Source organism: Pleurodeles waltl, chromosome 3_1 (assembly GCF_031143425.1).
Source record: "Pleurodeles waltl isolate 20211129_DDA chromosome 3_1, aPleWal1.hap1.20221129, whole genome shotgun sequence".
NCBI lineage: Eukaryota > Metazoa > Chordata > Amphibia > Caudata > Salamandridae > Pleurodeles > Pleurodeles waltl.
In genome coordinates, this window is record NC_090440.1 from 1374724498 (window position 1) to 1374745702 (window position 21205).

The window sequence follows — 21205 nt, forward strand, 5'->3', positions numbered from 1 at the left end:
ACTACTCAAAAAGGCCATATTGAGTCTTAAAAGCCGTTTTCCACTCATCTCCCTCTCGAATTCGAACTAGGTGATACGCACCTCGTAAGTCAAGTTTGTTATAGATGACAGCAGATTTTACCTGCTCTAACAAGACTGGTATGAGAGGTAGTGGATATTTATTCTAAACTGTGAACTTGTTAATTGCTCTAAAGTCAATACAAGGTCTCAAATCACCATTTGCTTTAGGTACGAAAAATAGCGAGAAGCCGCTGGAGATTGTGATGGCCGGATTAGCTTGTTGGCTAAACATTGAGCAAGGTATTCTCGTAGGACTTGATTTTCTTTCTCTGATAGTGCATAGATCCTACAATGTGATATATTGGCACCAGGTACAAGATCGATCTGACAATCGTACGGCCTATGAGGTGGTAATGAGCTTGCTTTCTTTTCACTGAAAACATTGGTATATTCAGCATACTGTGGTGGTAAATCAATTTCCTTCTCAACTGCAGTGGCTATGGAGTGTTGAAGATTTCCTTCTTAGTTTCGTCTTGATTGAAAACATTTCTTTGCACAAGAAGAAGAAAAATGCAAAACCTGGTTGTGCCAGTCTATGCATGGATTATGTAACATTAACCACGGCATTCTTAAGATAAAACCATATTGAGGTGCTTGGATTATATCAAAGCAAATTATCTCATAGTGGCTCTGATTCTTCTAATTTTTACAAATCATTTGTATTTGTGAGGTCTGGTTAGTAACGGGGCCTCCTGTCAACTCACTTCCATCAACTGCATACACAACTTCTGGAACCTTTTTCTTGACACTGGGTATATGCAGGTCTAGTGCAGTTTGTTGGTCCACAAAAGTTCCTGTTGCCCCTGAATCAATTAGGACTTGAACATTATGTCTTTTTCCCTGCACAGCCATTTGTACTAATATTCGGAAATGTTTGACATAACGATTTGTGCAAGAGCACACTGAAGGGATTGTCAATTTGCCCAAGAGGTCCCCTTCATACTTTCTTGGGCACCTTAGTTTTCCTGTGAATTTTCCAAAGCAGCCACTATCTTTTTTTTTGTCACAACTGTTGGGTTAATCTGACCTTTGTTTTTTTTTTTACACTCTCTTATAAAATGACCCTTTTTTCCACAATACAAACACTGACCATTTTTTCAATGCATGTCTTTCTCCTCTTTAGTCAGTGGTGGGTGAACAGTTCCGATATCCATCGGTTCTATCTTAGAATCTTAAGACAATTGAAAGTGTCTGGATCTTTCCATTTGCCAATTAGTTTTTTCCCATTTTTTCCTTGCTCCTTTTCTTTCAGAAAGTCTGTGATCTATCCGTAGGGTTAGATTAATTAAATCTGTACATGTTTCTGGTTGTGGTTCAGCTTGGGCCAACACATCTTTTAATTTGTCTTTTAGCCCCTGATAAAATACTGCTGACCTTTTTTCCTCTGGCCAAGCAGTTTCCACCACTAACCGGGTAAAGTGGGGCAAATACATTATCAGGTCTTTATTTCCTTGACTTAATTCTAATAACTCTTTGTCTGCAGTCATAGTGATTGCGCGTCTGTCAAAAACCTTTATGAATTCTTCTACAAAGCGACGCCAGTTGTATAAAAGAGGACTGTCTAATCGGACTAATGGCACTGCCCAAGTAGCTGCATCACCATTCAGGTATGATATAAGGAATGCAATTCTAGATTGTGCATCCGGAAAAGCACTAGGCTGACATGTAAAAGGTAATTCCACCTGTGTCAGAAAAATTTGAACCTTATTGGGGTCCCCAGAAAACCTCTCTGGTGCCGCTAAAGGAATCTGTGTCGGCACATTCACAGCTATATTAGTAGATGTGGGAGGTGTAGGACAAGACTCATCTACTTTACACTGTAACTGAGTTACGTTATTCAATAAATCAGCTGTAACATTTTTAGAATTTGTCAAATCCCTTTGCATCTGAGTTACTACTTGCATAAGGGTATCTATGGTGGCCATTTTGCGCAGCTCCCGTACAGACCAAGAGGAAAGTATAAAACTCGTGGGCTCATTATTCTGTCACAGGGTACTTTCCTCGGGATCTGCACGTCGCTGGACAAAAGGCCCACCTCCCGACGTCACCAACTCAGGAAGCTATTATAGCACAGACTTATGATGAAGCCAGTCGGGGGGAAGGGAATTAGGGAAGGCAACAGCAGGGAGAGAGATCTGAAAAGTAAAAGTTAGAATAATATGCATTTACTCATTCATAGAAAAGTAACTCATTTATGGGCTCCTGACTAAATGGGTCTCCGAGATATCAGGTGGAGACCTCTTCTGAAATGAGGGCAAAGCCCCTTCTTTGAAACATGGAACAAGAGGAAAACACGACCTCAGAATCAAGAGATGGCGAGAACTTTGAACTATGATCATACACAGAATATCAATCCTGTAACATTTTTGTATTCACAACATAAACCTTTGATCATGACCTGGAAAATCTCAAAGAATTAAACATGCTTTTCACATCTTAAGTTATTCAAACAACAATGAAAACTTTGATTTGTTTATCTCCAGAAATACTTTCACATTCATAACAATAAATGCCAAAAGGTTTTACTCATTGAACCTAAAACGCATTACTTAATATCACCAAGAAGCGCTTTTACTCACGTATTCTGAATCACCTAGATTGTTATGCCAAGAAACTTTTCCTCCTGTGAATTGAAGCGCTTTACATCTGTGAACTGAAGCACCTGAATTGTCGTGCCAAGAGAACTTTACAACTGTGAACTGAAGCACCTGAATTATCATGCCAAGAATGCTTTTCATCTAAGAACTGAAGCACCTGGATTATCATGCCAAGAGCGCTTTACATCCAAGAACTGAAGTGTCTGAATTATCATGCCAAGAGCGCTTCACATCTAAGAAATGAAGCGCTTTGAGTTACTGAGCCAAAAGAGCGCTTTACATCTGTGAACGGAAACACCTTGAATTAATTGTGCACTAAAGCGCGTTAACTCTGTGAACTGATACGCTTTGAATCACTGAGCCCAAAGAGCGCTTTACATCTGTGAACGGAAACACCTCAAATTACTTGTGCACAAAGCGCATTACTGCTGTGAACTGAAACGCTTCGAATTACTGAGCCAAAAGAGCGCCTTACATCTGTGAAAGGAAACACCTCGAAATTACTGTGCACAAAAGCACGTTACATCTGTAAACTGAAACGCTATGAATTACTGTGCCAAAAGAGCGCTTTACATCTGTGAACGGAAACGGAACGGAAAACACCTCGAATACAAAGTGTGTTATATCTGTAAACTGAAACGCTTTGAATTACAGTGCCAAAGAGCGCTTTACCTCTGTGAACGGAAATCACCTTGAATTACTGTGCATACAAAGCGCGTTACCTTTTGGAAGTAATAACTTCCTCCAAACTTGGATTCAGCAAGGCCTTACCGCTACGAGTACAACCTACTCTTTTTTTAATGCACCGTGAACTTTAGTTAGACGATACACTGCCACTCAGAAACTCTGGACTTCTCCAGAGAAACCCCCACGAGGTCTGGCTGCATCGAAGTCTTCAAAATAGTGAGCAACGTGCTTGGGTGTGGCTGGGCTTTATAGGCCTGCCACACCCAAAGATGGCTGCTGCCTCTAAAAACATGGGACTTGTAGTCCCTTCATAGAAGAACCCTGATAAGTGCATCTTGTCCACCAATGCCCTGAACCTACAGCTCTATGAGCTTTGCCACAGGGCAGACGGTGCTGGGGGTCACCTTTGGAACAAGAGGGGATGACAAGTGGTGCGCATAAAGCGCCGCAGAGTTGCGCAGCGGAGTTTCGGGTGAGACCTGGACCGCGCCTGGCCTTATTCCTGACACTATACTGGCTCTTTAATCTGTGATACATCTACAAGATGAGTATCTGAACCCTTCCTCAGTCTTTCTCTTTTCTTGACCCATCTGCTTTCCCATTTACCTAAGGCTCTCCAAACTTGCACTCTCTCAAGTAATTATCTTAGATGTGTTTTTATCCTTGTAGACCTCATGTGTTTATAATCTTCAGTTTCAAAATGTAATCTATAACTTCCCTTCAGGTATTTTGTTTTCATGAGGTCTAGCTCCTATTTGTCTGCTAATTCTTGTAATTGCTGATGTACTTCTGTTGCTCCCTCTGTGATTAATGGACACAAGTATCTCAATTGCGTTTCAGTATAGGAATCAAGTCTATTCATTTCTATTGTTCCTTCCAGAAGCTCACCCGCTTCCATTGATAATCTTGTTTTATTTATGTACTCCTTTTCCTTGAAATGGTTCTCAGAAACACCTTTAGACTGACTCTCTCGATTGTTTGAAGCACTCAAATCTTCTAACCACTTTGTTAATTGCTCTGCAGTCATATTTTGTAATGAAATATTACCAGGTTGTACACTCAATAACTGCTGTTGCATTGGGCTCACATGTTGAGGCATTGAAATTATAAGCACAGAACCATTTCCCAATCCTTTCACTTCATAATTTCTAATGGGAGTTAAATCCAGTAATGACCCTAATCTATTTGGAGTCTGCCCCACAGGTGACATTAAACGAATGTCTTCATTCTTATTTTTAACTATCTGATTTTCTGTGGTCTTTTTACTCTGAGCACATACAGGCACAAGTAGACTAAAATGTAATTGGTGCTGATATTGCATCTGGGCTCCTGGTTTCAACATTCTGATAATTCTCTACTCCAGCTTTCTCCATTCGAGGCACTAACACTGGAGTAGGCTCTGTTTTAATCAATCTCAGCTCCTGTAAATTCTGACCCGAAGATACTACTAGCTTAACAATATTGTTCACAATCGGAACATCTGGCTAAATCTCAGGAATATTAGTCTCTGGCAGCTGTCTATTGTCATTTAACTCATTAAGACTACTCTGCATCGGTAAATGCAATAAAGGACTAGTCTGACGCGAGCTCTGATTCACATACGATTTAACATGTATGGAACTCCCAGTAGTGTTCTGATTACTCTGTACTGGATTCTGAGTCACTGTAACTGGTATCGGTGCAGTAGGATTTGTACCTACAGTACTTGATCCTTCTTGAACCACAAAAGGTGGCGGACGATTTCTCAACATCTGTGTAATAAACCCATCTTCATCTGATACATCATCAATAATCAGAAATCCTTTAGGCTCTTTTGATGTCTGCTCTTCGACTGCTGAAGAAGAACTCTTTTTAGATTTCTTTGAAATCTTCTCACTATCTTCAGGCATTGCAGGAAACAGTCTAACACCTGATAAGGTATCAAGTCTCCACTGTCTCTGATCACTGTCCCATCTAGCTTCCGCTAGTGATTTATCTACTCTTCTCATTCTCCTCTCAAATTTCAGTGATTGTTGCTTCTAGCTACTAGCTCCAAAATCGCTAAAGCTTCAAACTGAGCTGGTCTTGGTGGAAATCTTAGACCAAACATCATCTGTCTCAAATTCTCAAAAATTCTCAAATTAAATGTATCATTTTCAGGAAACGCTAAACAGTCTTCCTTCTTTGTGATTTTAACCCAATGTTTTAACCAAAGATATGCTCCGGTACCTTTCTCTTCAATTACGTTATAAATAGGGGGAGTCCCTTCTGGCAGACAAATTTCTCCTTGCCTAGCCGGAATATACTCATCTCCTCTAAGAGCACTTTTTAAAGCTTTGAAAAATTTCATTTTCTCAATTTTATTTCAAAAGAATCAATAAATAGGAAGTGACTACAATCCCACAATCCTCTTTGTCTCCCTTCTCGTCCAATTGCGCTTCACGGTTGTCCACTCACCAACCAACCTATCCCAGCGTGGCACAAAAATGACGTCACACTTACAAACAGCGGCTGACAAAGTCTTGCGGCTTTTCCTCCTAAACTCAAAAACACTCAAAACTAATGCAAAGTAATCAAAACCAATAATTAAACTAATTTGTCTATGTACTACAGGAAAGGTAACACAATCACTTCAGGAACCTTACAAATTTCACTGACGGCTTCCTCTCTTTCAGCTATTCTTCTTCTCAGCTCCCCAGATTCGCAAGCAAAATTCGACCCGCAAATTTCACTCTCAACTGATCAATGGATACTGTTCTGGTACACATAGAACTCACCAAATTTCAGTCGAAAATTTCAAACATTCAAATTAACTCGCAAACTCGACTTACCAACCACACCTGATTGGTCTACTAAATAGACAAATGACAAAAACATCAAGTGTCTCCATACACTCTTAATGTACTCCGGAGTCTTAGACCTACTCTGTGAGGTCTGTCTTTCCAACAACCATGTGAACAATTTTCCCGAGCTCCAAGCACCACACACATGTGAAGTTCGCCGACTTCCCTACTGTCACACTTTAGAGCACGCCAACTCTTTCTCTAACATTATCTTTTTCTTCTGGAGTACGCCAAGTCCCTAAAATCTCACAAACAACTCAATCAACTGCAAATTAGCTAAAGCTGTGCAAGCGCATATTCTATCTCACTCAATCTAACAATAGAACACTGAGAACATTCCCTATCAACCTAGGGAAACTCCAAGAACCGGAGAAAGTCACTTTGGGCACTTAGTAATTCATTTTACCAAAATTGTACAACATCCTCAAAAACAGTTATCAAAAGAACACTAATTAATTCACTAGCTATGATGCAATTATGTCATCACTTAAAGAAACAGTAAACTGAACTCTGCTACCAAAAACTGCTAACGCAGAAAATCCTAACTATTTAGTCATGACAGATTGGATTTTATCCCCTAGGCCAATGGACCAAACCCAGTTTGCTTTAATGATAACCTCATAATATAAACGCCAGAAACAATATATAACAGACATAATAATCTATTAGTACTTCAATAACCACACCAATTTATTAAGAAGATAAAGGTTTATTTCACTATATTAACAATGCTAAAGTCACGAAAATCATTCTTAATCTCAAATGATACATATTATAGAAACAACAATGGCTGATTTAATCTGCGCATGAATCTAAGTTTAATCAATGCAAACAAACACAATATCTCAATGGTTATTACACAAAACCATAGCAATAGAATTTGAACAAGAGAAATTGAATACATTTGATGTAATAAAGAAAGGAAATCAATAACCATCCAGGAATATGAGAACAGCACCTCACTAATCACTAATTAGCATCAACATGATGGGCTTCATGTAAAAAGAATTTAGTAACATACTTTTTAGAAAAACATCTAGCTAAGGAACTATCAAAAATAGCAGCAGTATTATATTATCAGCAGTTGGTACCTGAAAAATAGAACACAAATAACAAAATAAATTTCATACAATTACCCAATTACTAAAGTATTCAGCAACAGTGTCTACTTCATCATGGGGATAGCAACATCAGACATCAGGATCGGAACAGGAGCAAAATGAGGGGAATGGTTTAGAATTTGGATTTTAAGATTACTAAACCATCAAAACACTTATTCAGACTAAGTAAACTCAGAAAATAAACAACAGCATTGTCAGTAGACTAATCTGGCAAAGTACGAAGAATAAGATTTCAGGAACTCAGGATACACAAACTAGACAGACTGAACTATCTAATAATGAATTATGACTGTAAATGAAATAATGAACTGTGAATCAATGATGACTGAACATTAAATTAAACTTACTAAATACTCTGATTAGTTCAGAGAAATATGCTGAGAAAACTATGCCAAATCAGAACACTAACAGTTATCAACATTATGTAAAATATTAGTTCTAAGCCTTTCTATTTGCTGTTTTTCCATTGACAAAACTCAAACTAATACATTTGTTATTTCTTCTTTCGTTCTTCCATTGCATCTGTAGACTCTTTATTTTAAACTCCAATTACGTCGACACCGGGTAATGATTACAAATTATGGAAACATTTCTCATCACACCATTGTCTCTCTCGAGGAAAAGAGCCTAGGTTAGAAACATAACTGCAAGCAAAATATACAAATACAATGAATGAAGTCTGTCAGGCCACGGAAATGCAGCTAGGAAACAGAACACATTAGAAACATTTAATAAGATAACATTTTACAGTGACCTTGCATCTGCTTCTGCTTTATTCCAGCTGTGGCCACCAAATACACATTTATTTCTAACATTTGTTTTAGTAAGGAAACACACTCTTTTGAAAAGACAGAATAATTTAATTATCTTAAGTCAGCATGGAAAAAAAAAGTAGGCCGTGCATATGATGGTGGCCATCAAGTCGATCACAAAACTCGACTTTCCATAAAAATGAATACACAATGATTATTATATTGAAATATGAGTATTGTTACATATGTGAAAAATAAAACACAAACATCCATGCTCCTACACATTTGTTACTCAACATTCATTTTGTGTAAAATACATGTCAATAAAAGGATAAAACAGCATACATGAAAACGGTTTGAGGGAAGAAGCATTTTATTGATTATCAGATAACCTTAGTAAGAAAGTTTCTCTAAAAATGTATTGCTGAATATTTTTCTGTGTGTAACATACAAGTGTTTTCGTTGGCAGGGGATCTAACTGACTTCAGTTAAAGTGAAAATACTTAAGGTAGCAAAGTTTTTTGTGTGGAAGGGGCAATAAGCACGTTAAAATTTACACTATTGGTATTTGCTGGAAGTACACCAAAGTTGCACAAGTTTGGCAAAACTACTTTGCTAACAATTGTGTTCATCCATGTGTGCCTCCCTATGTCTGTGTATGTATGTGCCTATACACGCGTGCATGCGGGTGTATTATTTGTGTGATAATGCAGGTGTTTCTGTCAAATCCTAGTTGCCAGTGATAACATCATAGAGGTCCTGCAGGCAGCCCCTGTCTGTTCACACTTTTGTGCATAACTACAAGTCCCCTTTACGTTTTGTAGAGAGGAAATGAAAAGAGGACTTGTAAGAAACAGCTGCGATCGGACAGAATGCGAATGCTCTGGCGTCAAGTTCCACAAGCGCATCAACTCTAGCACTTGGTATGGGTGAGAGTGAACAGGTAAAAGGAGAGAAGGAAAGATGGGGCAGCTGTCTCTGCATTTATTTGTGAAAAAGAAGCCCAATACAAACATTTTTCAGAGTCACATGGGTACTTAAACTGTATGTCACAAAAAAGAGAGTCTTATATGAAGTTCTTTACTTCCGATAGTCAAGCAACAAACTTTTTTGAGTAAGACATATATTTATTTGTTCATTGAAATAAGATAATCATACAAAAATGCCATTTTAGAGGAAATACAAAATCGAACTTTCTATTGCGAAACTGAAGATACAGAAGTCGGATTTGATGACTCTCGTTCTCTTTTTTTTCTTTTTCTTGCAGTCTCAAGTTCTTCAATTGAAATCCCAGCCGGGAACATTCTTTTAATACTGAATCAGATAGCGTGGGTTTTTATTTATAAATTCATTGTCAGTTCCTAAAAATACTATTGGAAGTTGTAATTTATACGTTAGGACGCTTTTGGATGTGAACTCTTGACTGCAAAGAAGAGATGGTAAAAAACCGAAGGGGGGTTTTATTCTACTAAGAAAAAGAAATCTGTCATCCTTCCTAGAGAAATATGAACAACAATTGAGTAAAATTCATTAGAATTTTATCACGCTTCAAAATGTGCCAACATCTACTGTTCCACGATGACTTTTACATAATATGCCATGCTGAAAATTTCAGTAAATGAAGGAAAGTGAATTTTGTATAAACCTGAAAAAGTGAGAATAAACCTGCGAATGTTTTTTCCTAGCCTCTCTCTATGATTTGTGACTTATTTGAGAAATTGTGAAGAAAACATGGACCTTGGCACTACAGAATTTGTGAAAGAAGACGTATCACTTAGATAAACCGCAAGAGTTCTGCAATTAGTGAATACATTCCTTACACCACTTGTATTTAATTTTCCCCGAGTACTGTGCTTGCAGTCTATACATGCCTTAATGATAGTATCTTCTAAATTAAGGAAATAAACAAACTTGTTGCCTTGATTTTACAAGATTGGAATAGTGAGAGCTCCATTAAAGACAATAGAGTGTCTCAGGGCCAATAATGGCTAGCGTAGCGTAATGCTACAACATTCAAATGTTTGTCAGTTTACTTCTTCCTGTTTACTGTAGAATATTCTACACTCAGTGGGTAGATTGTTCTTAAACCATTATAGCCCTTCTACCACATGCTATATCAGTTATAATGCTCCTCTCCCCTGCTATACAACCTGGATTCAAGACCTTTAACCATTGGCATTGCCCTTGGCAGTGGGCTATATGCTATAGCAGTTCTCTTTGCCGGCCATTTGTCTTGATTTAGCTGCAGCATTGAGCTTCATCTCAACTTTAAATTAGTCTTTTCCTGATTCAGGCATTAGAGTTGCTTGATAAGTTCATTTGAGTTCCACATAAGAAGCCCAGTGGTGATAGGTATGTAGTGTGCACTTGATTGCAAGACAGAGCAGGTGACATTAGGGCCCTGATTTATACTTTTTCATGCAAAACTGCGCTAACTCAGTTTTGCGTGAAAAAGTATACCGACGGCTAGCGTCATCCCAAGATTCCGGCCGGGCATCATATTTATGGTATGATGGTAGCCAGTGGTAAGGCCCGGCTAGCGTCATAAAAAAGGACGCTAACTGGGTGGGGAGGTATAGGGGGAACAGGAGGTTGTGCGTCAAAGGATGTCCCTAGTATGGGCAGAGACATATAAAATTCCTCTAACCAGATTAGCGTTATCCTTTGACGTACAACCCCCATGGACATGACTCCTGTCTTGATAAAGACAGGAGTCATGCCCTCCACCCCATAGCCATGCCCAAGAGACATATCTCCCCTGGGCATGGCCATTGGCCAAGTGCCATGTTGGGGGACCCAAGTTAGGCCCTCTATGGCACCTTTTAATAAAAATGAAAATACTTACCTGTACTTACCTTACTCACCAGGGGATGGGATTCCCCCCATCCTCTGGCGTCCCTCTGGTGTGGGTTGGGGTGTCCCTAGGACTAGAGAAGGTCACCCGTGGGCCAATTCCATGGTCTCTGACCATGGAAGTAGGCCCACAGGTCCCCTAATGCCCGCCCTGGTCCAGGCATTAAATAATGGCACTAAGTAATCTTAGCATTATTATTTAAGGCCCCTTCCCCCGTGCTTGATTTTAGCACAGGGGATAGATATGGCGCTAAGGCCATATCATCATGTTTTGCCTGGAAATGCCTACCTTGTATTTCATCGACGCAAGGTAGTTTCCTGCTAGCAAAAAATGACTTTAACTCCAAAGCTTTGGCACTGGATGGGTTTAGCGGCAAAGTATAAATTTGGAGGTATGTTTGCCGCGAATTTGCGTGAAAAAAAATGACACAAATTCAGCGCAAAGCAAGTATAAATCTGGGCCTAGGTATCTATTCAAAAACAGATAATGCACTGAAATTAGAAGAGGACTCAGTTAAAGGTACTTCACCATATAGGTGCACTCATTCACATTTTGGCTCATTCCCTGACTTAGGACCAGATGTAGCAAACTTCCGAATTGCGACCCACAAATTGCGAGTCAGAGCGACTCGCAATTTGCGATCCGCAATTCTGAATGTTGGATGGTGTCCCTGACACCATCTGCGACTCGCAAGGGGATCGCAAAGGCCCACCTCATGAATATCCATGAGGTGGGTCGCAATTTGCGACCCCCTTGCGAGGGGTGGCATTCACAGGGATAGTGGCCTGCTGCGGACAGCAGACCACCATGTCTTTGACTGCTTTTTAATAAGGCAGTATTTTTTTTTTGTAATGCAGCCCGTTTTCCTTGAAGGAAAATGAGATGCATTACAAAAACGAAAAATGAAACGTTTTTGTTTCTTTTTTCAGAGCAGGAAGTGGTCCATAGGACCACTGCCTGCTCTGAAAAGATGTTTGCAGTGCCATTCACAAAGGGGAAGGGGTCCCCTGGGGACCCATTCCCTTTTGCGAAAGGGTTACCACCCATTTCATAAGGGTGCAAACTGCAATTGGTTTGTGACCGATCCAGCATTGCACTGCGACTTGCAATTAGGAAGGGGGCACCCCTTCCTAATTGCGACTCGCAAACCCATTTTGCAATTCAGTGACCAGGTTACTGAATCGCAAAATGGGTTTCGTGCATTGCAAAGTGCATTTTGCACTTCGTAAACAGTGAAATTCGCTGTTTGCGATGTGCAAACTGCTTTCTACATCTGCCCCTTAGTTACATATTTGCCCACTTAGTCACTGGTCTATCACTCACCCGCTGGCTCATTCATTTATTCACTCAATTGTTTACTTACTGACTGACTTAGTTCACTCACTAACTTGTATGCTCGGCTGGCCAAACAGTGATGGACTGATTCACTTATGGCTCACACATCCACTCCTCTGTTTACCTTTCATCATTCCTACGTTAGCTACAGTATCATTTAACTGGGCTACAATAACACCAAGGGGCTGATTCAAAGGTACCCTACAGTTTTGTGTAATTTACACTATTAAGTTAATTTACTAGTTTTCAGCATTCAGAAAATCTGAGTGTAAAATCTCTCCAAAAGTGTATGCTACTTATCCCCACCCCCGGTGTATAGCAATTGGCTTACTCCTATATGAGTGGGTGACTTCCCTCCTTAAAACCTGCCGTGACTTTCCCTAATCCCCTCTTACTCCTTCTTAATCCCGACCCCTTTTATAGTAAATCTGCCACGTTTTTCACCCACTGCCTCCAGTCTCACCCACATTTAGGGGCATAGTTATGAAAAATGGCGCATAACTGCGCTAACGCAGTTGTGCATCATTTTTCTTAAAGCCAGCTAACTCTAGTCCTTAAAGTCATTTGTGCACCATATTTATGAAATGACACACAATGGCACTAAGGAATGGCTAGCATAAAAAAGGAATACTTGCTGGGGGAATGACGCTAGTGGGTCAGAAATTACATTAGGCTAGCTAGCGGGTAAGGTTTTGCTGCTAGACAGCATAGTGTCATTTACTGACGCACAAGCAGCCAAAAAATTACTCCTGTTAAAGTTTGGAAGTTTGGACAGGAGTCAATCCCACCAACCCAATGCCCACCACAGGGAACCAGTTTCCCCTGGGCAAGCCCTACATACCCCCATGTAAGGGGCCCCCAATGGCACTTCAAAAAAAATATAAAATATGCTCACCTAAACTTATCTGGGATGGGGTCTCCCCTCCTGTCTTGTCCCTGTGGTGTTGATGGTGATGTTGCTGGGGCTTGGGGTGGGCACCTTTGTGCCCATTCCATGGTGAGTCACAATGAAAATGGTTCTACCTGCACTGTAACACTTGGTCTGACCCAGGCGTTAAATATTGTTTCTAAGCATGCTTAGCACCATTATTTAGGTCCGCCTCCCACCCTCGCGTCGTGTCTGCGCCGGGAGTTAAATATGGAGCTGGGGGACTAGCGTCATGTTTAGGACGGGAACGCCTACCTTGCATCTCATTGACGCAAGGTAGGTTCAAGTCTCCTAAACATGGCGCTAACTCCAATATTTTGACGCTAGAAGGGTCTAGCGTCAAAATATAAATATGGAGTTAGGTTAGTGCCATTTTAGCATCAAAATAATTGGCACTAAGGTGATGCTAATTATCCATTATTATGGGCCTTAGTACTAAAACAGATTGGTACGTTTTCAGAGATTCCACAATCGGTATGGAGACCTCAATGTACATATGTATCGTTAAGGTGTAACAGTGGTGGCTGGTGACTGAAAGCAGCGGTGGGGCACAAATACAAGACGGAATTGCACCTTGTGAGTGAGCCTCACTACCCACTTATTTCCATTCACCTACTCATCCACTGCCTTTGGTCGCCTACCCATTCACTCATCCACATTGTCATCCACTGCCATTCACACAACTCTTATACACAGACATCCACATTTTCTCAGCTACTCAGTCAAGCCTTGCAAACACTTGCTCAAACAAACACACATCGCCGCACCCATCCAGTATCCAGCAGTTTCAGTGATAAAAGCTACGCTTTTATTTGAGCTGCAGATTACATGTTTAATATGACATATCACGTCATTGGTCTGCAGAAGAAATAAAATGAGCATAACTAGCCATGCTAAATTACTGGAACCATTTCTGCCTTTGAGAGACAAAATCACCTACAGAGGCAGTGAAGGGAAGGGAGAGGAGACCTGAGAGAACAGATTTTTTTCTTATTGTCTGTAAAAAAAATAGAGCTCCAACTTACTTGTGGCAGGGTTGTCTTTGGCATATTTATGACTTCAGGTCTTCAGGTCACACTCCTGTCTCCCAGAGAGCCCTGGATGAAGTTATTTTTTGTATTTATTCCATTTCTCTGCCACAGAGTCCTTGAAATGCAGGAAAAGGGGATTTCTTTTGCGCAATGCCACATTCACTTAATAGAATTGCGTCAGAGAGTGGGGGGTGGTCAGTAAGGCCTTCTGATCACACCCCACCATTTGAGTATGGATCAGGAAAGGGTGGAGTAATAATATGGAGTGGCATGAAGTTTTTAGAAACCCGGCCTGAACAGAAAATTGCTCCAGGCTGTTTACTATCAGGGCTCCTGGTGGAGGAGGAGATAAGCCAGGGACGTCACTGTGATGTGAGAAAATGTAAGGGCTTTGTGTGGGCAAGCCCTGTCACCCCTACTGTGCAGCTTTCAGCCGCATACTCACACAGGCGCATTGGGGCTTTTGAAAGTGCACAACTTTCACTCAGAAAATATTGTGCAGAAATTGTTTTACTTTCATCATGTATTTAAATGTATGCTTCACTAGAGAGGCCAGAAAAGGCTAAGGGGGCAGCCCCTTAGCTCTTGAACACCAGCCGCCCCTGGGTGTAAACACAGCAAGTAGTTGTGAATAGTAATTTGGAGAACTTTTATAGTATTACAAAACATACTACAAAATGCAGTTTGTGAATCAGGGCCTTGTAATTACAGGGCTCAAAATAGCAAAATTGTGGTATTAAAAGATTAGAAAACTATTATTACTAACATTATTTTATTAGTATGATTTTACTGTAGAAAAAATTACCGCATCCCTAACATAGTTATCTCTTGGCTATAGCTCATCTGGGTATCAGTTGCAGGTTAGGTTAAGGAGCTAGAAATCAGTACGTGACTTCATCTCAAGAACACAGTCTGCCCCCATGTTTAGAGGATGCAGCGGGGGGGTAAGGGGCTCCTCTGGGGACACTGTAGTTCTGTCAACTGAAATTATTTACCTTCTGTTTGTGGGCACTGAGCCTTCGATAAGGAAATCAAAGATATGTAGAAAAACCATAAGTAGCCACAAAGTAAACAGTATGGGGGCATTTGGGCCATATTTACACTTTGTTTTGCGCCACATTTGCGTCATTTTTTGATGCAAAAGTGGCACAAACGTACAAAATATAATTGTATTTTGTAAGTTTGCGCTGCTTTTGCGTAAAAAAATTACGCAAATGCGGTGCAAAAGAAGTATAAATATGGGCCTTGATTTTTCTGGCTAATCTTATGCTTGTGATGAATAGATGTTGGGGCCATAATCGAGTCACAAGCTTTCCTCATCAGCTATACATGTCATGATTAAGGTGTTACAGAAAACCTACATGTGTCATTAAATAGGTGATCACACAGGCTGCTGTTGTACTCTAAAGGTGCATCATGGGAACTTCCTGTGTATTCTGGAGTACCTGTCAAAGGGAACAGGCAAGGATAAAAATACTTGTCTTCCGACAGACACTGTAAGAGCTGCAGATGCCAGGCAATTGTTCCAAGTAAAATTAAGGACCTTATAGGATCATCGACTGACTTCATAGAAGCCACAAGCTGCTACATTTAGTTTTAACATGGGGTCAAAAGCCTCCTTTTAACCCAGAATGAAATAATCAGCGGGATGTGAATTCATAATTAGCCATTCTCCATACATACACCTTTCTCGTGTTGCGTGCAAGCCTACTTGTGCAATTCCAAGGCTATTGCCTCCACCACATAATTATGGATTTTCTGCTTTTGCCACAGACTTATCATCTGCTTCCTAATTTGTAGATTTCAACAAAAACATTTGTCTCTAGCTCCAACTGACCAATGTTGCTAAATGTGCAGCAAACAGGGTACAATACAAAATCAAAAATCAACTTTTCGACACTCAGCTGTTAAATGGTGTCAGTAATAAAGCAAAGAAAATATTGTCAATGGGGTGTCAATCTTAGCAAGCTGATGGACAGGAAATGGATTTTCCTCCTAAAGAAAAAAACTCTAGGAGCCTAATTACAGAAAGTCATTTAAACGTGCGAATCTGGTTCACATGGCAAGCAGTAGAATTTACCAATGCAAAGTGTTTTTAAAAATGACCTTTCACACATAAATCTTTTTTACTCATGCAAAATTTTACTCTACAATGGTGAAATACTACATGTCTCTTGCAGGGTGAGATTTCCTTGGAATGTTGGAAACACCTAGGAAATTGAGATTATGTGGGTATTCTCATACTTATCCCAGGCACTTCATACAGTGAAAACGCTTCGATATTTACTTCTGCCATGTGCAAGAATGTCTACATTTCCGAGGGAACGAAATACCCCCAAAACTGGATGCAGTGTAAGAAAATCAGTTTTTGGATAATATTTTCTCTGTGTAGAATAAAAAAGAGTGCCAGTGCACAAAAGCAGTAGCATTTCAACAGAAGTATAATATCAATTTTCAGTATTATTGCACAACGCATACAGTTGCATTAACAGAAATCACAATGAGAGGGCACAACAGCAGTGTACAACAGTTTCCTGAAGTATGACTACAAACAAATGACTGGCTCAGCATTCCAGGTGCACCAGACGAACGTTTTTTGTTTTTGAAATGTAAAAAAAAAGTTGAAAGTCTGAGGGTGTTACCATGAGAATGTCAATGTAAGCTTGGGCTTATACATTTAAATATAATCCAAAGAAGGTGGAAAGTATGATGTCTTCTTTGTTATGAAAAAGGTTAATTACACTTGTCATGCCCATTCATGTCTACATCACAGACTGTGTTTCAACAAGTACTCTAAATGTACGCACATTCTTCAGATTAACTCAATTTTGAACCTTTTCTGAGGGTCTATTGTCTTGAATTTTACATAACTATGTAGTGAGACACTTACACTATACATATGTTCTATACTTTAAAGTACTTAATGTATAAAAGAATATGTACAGGTGCCCAAATTTACTGTCAGGTGCTTGCTTTATGCCTGTTTCATCCACCATACTACACTACCTCTTACTTTGTCTTATTCTTGCAGGATCTTTTTCATCCCTGATGTCTCCTACAGTCATTCATTCATGTCTTTCTCTTTCCTTTCCCTATTTTCTGCTTTTTCTCTGTCCTGTAATGGGTCAATGTCTGATGATGAAAAAATGTATCCAAGTGCCTTAAATGAGGGGTGATGGGCCCCATATGCAGCCAAGACCTCAGGTGAAGCACTTAATGTAAATAATTGTTTGGCAGGAATTTCACTTAATGGAAGGAGGTGCTTACAGTAGCCGATTTAGTGTGAACAAAGGCTAAAGTCAAAAGTGAAGCCACTGATTGAGAAATATACCTGTTTATCAAAAACATTTTCTTTCTGTAGTGCAGGCATAATTTCTTAGAGGCAGGACTTCATCTGGAGGTGCACTGACCGTGACACTACCCAGTGTGCCCCCTGTGAGTGGCCTTAGAAAGACAAAAGTGGGTCCCACGAACCTCTGACATCCTGCGCTGGTGAGTGATGTCACTCCAACCTGTATGCAGGGGATTTCTGTTACCCTTTAAAATGCAGTTTAGGTGTCACCTGCACAATGAAAGGTCGATTGGCAGCTTCAAACAGCAGGTTTATCATTCACTGACGTAGTGTCCCCAGGAGAAGTGCAAGTTTGCAGCTCCTTTGGGGGTAGCACATTTATTGGAATAAGGTGCACTGGCCTCGTCTGTGCCTGGTGTACCAAGTGAATGGTACACTGTGCTATGGCAATCCAATACAAAAGTTTTCCCCCTGGCCTTATTAAAATCCAAACTTCTGCTATGTGGGTGCTTAATTATCCACACAACTTTGCTCTAAAGAAATAACAATTAATGTTCCAACAAAAATATTTAGAATCTCATAACTATTTAATAAAATACACATAAAATATTAGTGACATTTTTTAATCTTGTTTATCAACCATTGCACGAGATACATCATCAAAAGCATTTGGTCCAAAAATAACATAGAAAACTGTATACAATCAAAATACTAAAAACATTATTTTGTTGATGCAAAATTTTGGTGGCTCCTTGACCTTTATCCCACCTTCTTCAGGACCAATAACTGAATTAACCTCATTGATAACCTCCAGGATTTTATATCATGTATATTGAATGTGCCTTGCTTTTATTCACCGTTGTGACACAGATTAGGCAAGTGCACCCTTTATGTAATACAGGCTCTTGTCTACAAACACATCAAGGAACCACAAGGGACTCGAATTCTGCATGAATAAATTGAGAAGTCTTCCATCGCCCAAGTTTTAACTGTTTTGCCTGATAACCTGCAATAGTTTCAGGTTTGCAGGTATATTTTAGAAAACATTTGTGAATTTAGCTTTTACATATAAAGGTATATGCAAGTATATTTTTTGTAGCAAAGAAATAAAGGAAGTGCAACTACACTAACATATTTCTGTTTTTGTGGAACATGTTTTGTTTATGGAAATACCCTTTAGCTACACCCCTACAATTAGTGGATGTCTTTTCTAGGCCTCACCATTCTGGAAAGAGATTGTCTTCTGCACTTGACAGGAGTTAGACAGTCATTTTGATCCTGACAGGTTATCATCAAGCCCTGTGTGGACTTTGAGACTTTGCTTCCAGCCTCAGGAGACTATCTGCTGTACTGAGACTTTCAAGTCGCTCATATGGGACATTTTGCTTGAAAGTGCTTCAGCCAACATGGCGGGAGCATTTTCACCAAATATGTAATGCTGGGCAAGCTGCCATGTTATGGAAGCTTGCTCTGCATTGTTTTTGTTTTATAGAAACAAACTACAGAAAAGGGGTTCTGTAAAAAAAATGGCCTAACAATCAGGGTGATTTGGGTTTGCACATTGCCGACATTCCTGTCTGAATTTCCTGTGTAGGTCCATCACACATCTCATTCCAGACTTGGGTAGAACAATGAATCTCAGAAGACCTGCCTAAATTGTGTGTGCCTTCTGCAGTTCCACTGATGGTCCTGTTTCAGATGGGCTACTAGTCAAAGGTTTTGACATCGGAGCCTCCTGAGGGTCTGCTGTTGGAAACCCAGTTGTTCCCAGGTAACCCAAGTAGTGAGAGAGCTTTGTGGAGATTCTTCTGCTCTGCCAATCCCTAAAAAAAATCTTAAATTGTTCAACTTTTACCGGGTTGCAAGGAATGATAGATGAGTTTGTGAGGTAATGCAAAAGATGGCTTAAGGCCCTATATCGTGAGAACCGTCTGCCAACAGTGGGGATTTTCTAGTTCCAGAGGTGCCAACAGGACCAAAAGAAATAGGTCTCATTAGCAACAACAGCAATGACAACACTGGAGACAAAACTCCTCCTGGCTTTTGGCCCCCATTTAAAACAATCAATATCGCTGAAATTATATATGTTTGAAAGATGCGGTCTTCTTTCGAGACATCGCTCAGGCCCTGGCCAAGAGTGAAGTTGAGGTAATTATCAGGTCCTTTAAAGGCAATGAATGGCACACAGAGGCTATCTTGCAAGACAGATGGGGTAGGGACAAAGCAGGCTCACTGACTACAGATAAAGAAAGCATTGGCTTTTCCCCTGGGTACCAGGTGGTGCAGCAGATAGTGATGAGAAGGTCTCAAGTAGCTTTCTGGAGGGGACATTACATCCCTGAGCTGGCACACTCACACCATATCTTCCTCTGTTTTTCACAATTCCTCGCAATTCAGATGGGCTCTGAGCACCACTACTTGCTGGGCAGTTTTCTGCCAAGGAAGAGTTCTGTGTCTTCTTCCACAGGCAGCAGTCTTTCCTCATACAGAAGTCACAGCTTTGCTTCATATTGAGTAACTGGTCTGTGCTTGTCTCCAACCTGAGTGGAAGGGAGTTTCCAACAGAATGTTAACTCTAGAGTTCAGTTGCCTCTGCCAGACTAGAATACAGTTCTGTTTTGAATGTATTTGTCCTCATTTTCAACCAAAAACTAATGAGTCACTTAACAAGAGCAAACTGGCCCTGCTGCAAGCAAGGAACTGCCTCCATCCCCTGGTTTGCTAGTACAAAAAACTAACACAAAATGCCACTGCACAAGCCACACAATTTCTAGGCACAACCCTGACTTTAGATGAATGGATACTACTACTTTTACATTCATTATGTGTCAATTTTTAAGAAAGTACACAAATCAACTAGAATCTCCATCATCTGTAGTAAATGTGCAATCACTACAGATCCTGAGACGAATCCCTGAGAATTTCTTTGGAAATGCTACTCAAAAATTGCAGACACTCTCTTCAATCAAACATTTATCTATCCTAGCCATTGTACCCAAACGTAGCCTGTAAGAAAATGAGTTATTGGTTGATATGGGGTTGAAGCCCCACTCATGCAACAATCACAAACCTTATTAGGGGAATGACACAAGTCGATGCATTAACCTGTGCTCAACCCCTGATACCTTAGTACAAGACAGCCAGGCTTAACACTATTCCAACTAGAGCAGGATCATGACTGATTTGCATATGGCTCGGTCCAAACTGAGGTGGCATGGTGTGCAAAATAAACATGGACTGGGATGCATTCCTAGAAAATTACCTGTGACATATTAATTCAAGCATTCGGACCATCATTTTTTGTAAGCTTTCTAAAGGTGTTATTTTCTATACAATGTCTTAAAATCTGACTTTACCATTTAAATTAATTTAAATGTAAAGAGCATATCGCTATTTATCCCAATCCAAAGTTACCACTTATTAAAGTTATTAAGGGAATCCAGTGTTTGTCAATAACGGAGACAGATTTTACAACAGTGTAAAATGGCTTTACACGTTTTTCGCTGGCAGGACAAGTAAACTTAAGCACACATGTCCTACTTTTTAAATACAAAGCAACCTACCCCAAAAGCAACTAGGGCCTCCCTTATAGGTGACATGTATATTAAAAAGGAAGCTTCAAGCCCAGCAAAAGGTTTATCTTCTAAGTTGAAGCAATAGTTTAAAACTGCATGACATTCTCAGTGGCAGCCCTGAGATATGTTTTAAAAGGCTAAACAACAACTA

At 40.0% G+C, this 21205-nt stretch overlaps 1 protein-coding gene across 1 annotated transcript in view; it reads left to right on the plus strand.

The window, feature by feature from the left end:
• The window catches only part of TECTA (tectorin alpha), a 333031-nt gene extending 323327 nt beyond the window's left edge, over positions 1-9704 (plus strand). The window contains exon 24 of the mRNA XM_069221517.1: positions 9307-9704. Within this exon, the coding sequence (XP_069077618.1) occupies positions 9307-9404 (98 nt within the window). The 3' untranslated portion in view covers positions 9405-9704. The remainder of the gene's footprint in view (positions 1-9306) is intronic.
• The last annotated feature ends 11501 nt before the right edge of the window (positions 9705-21205 follow it).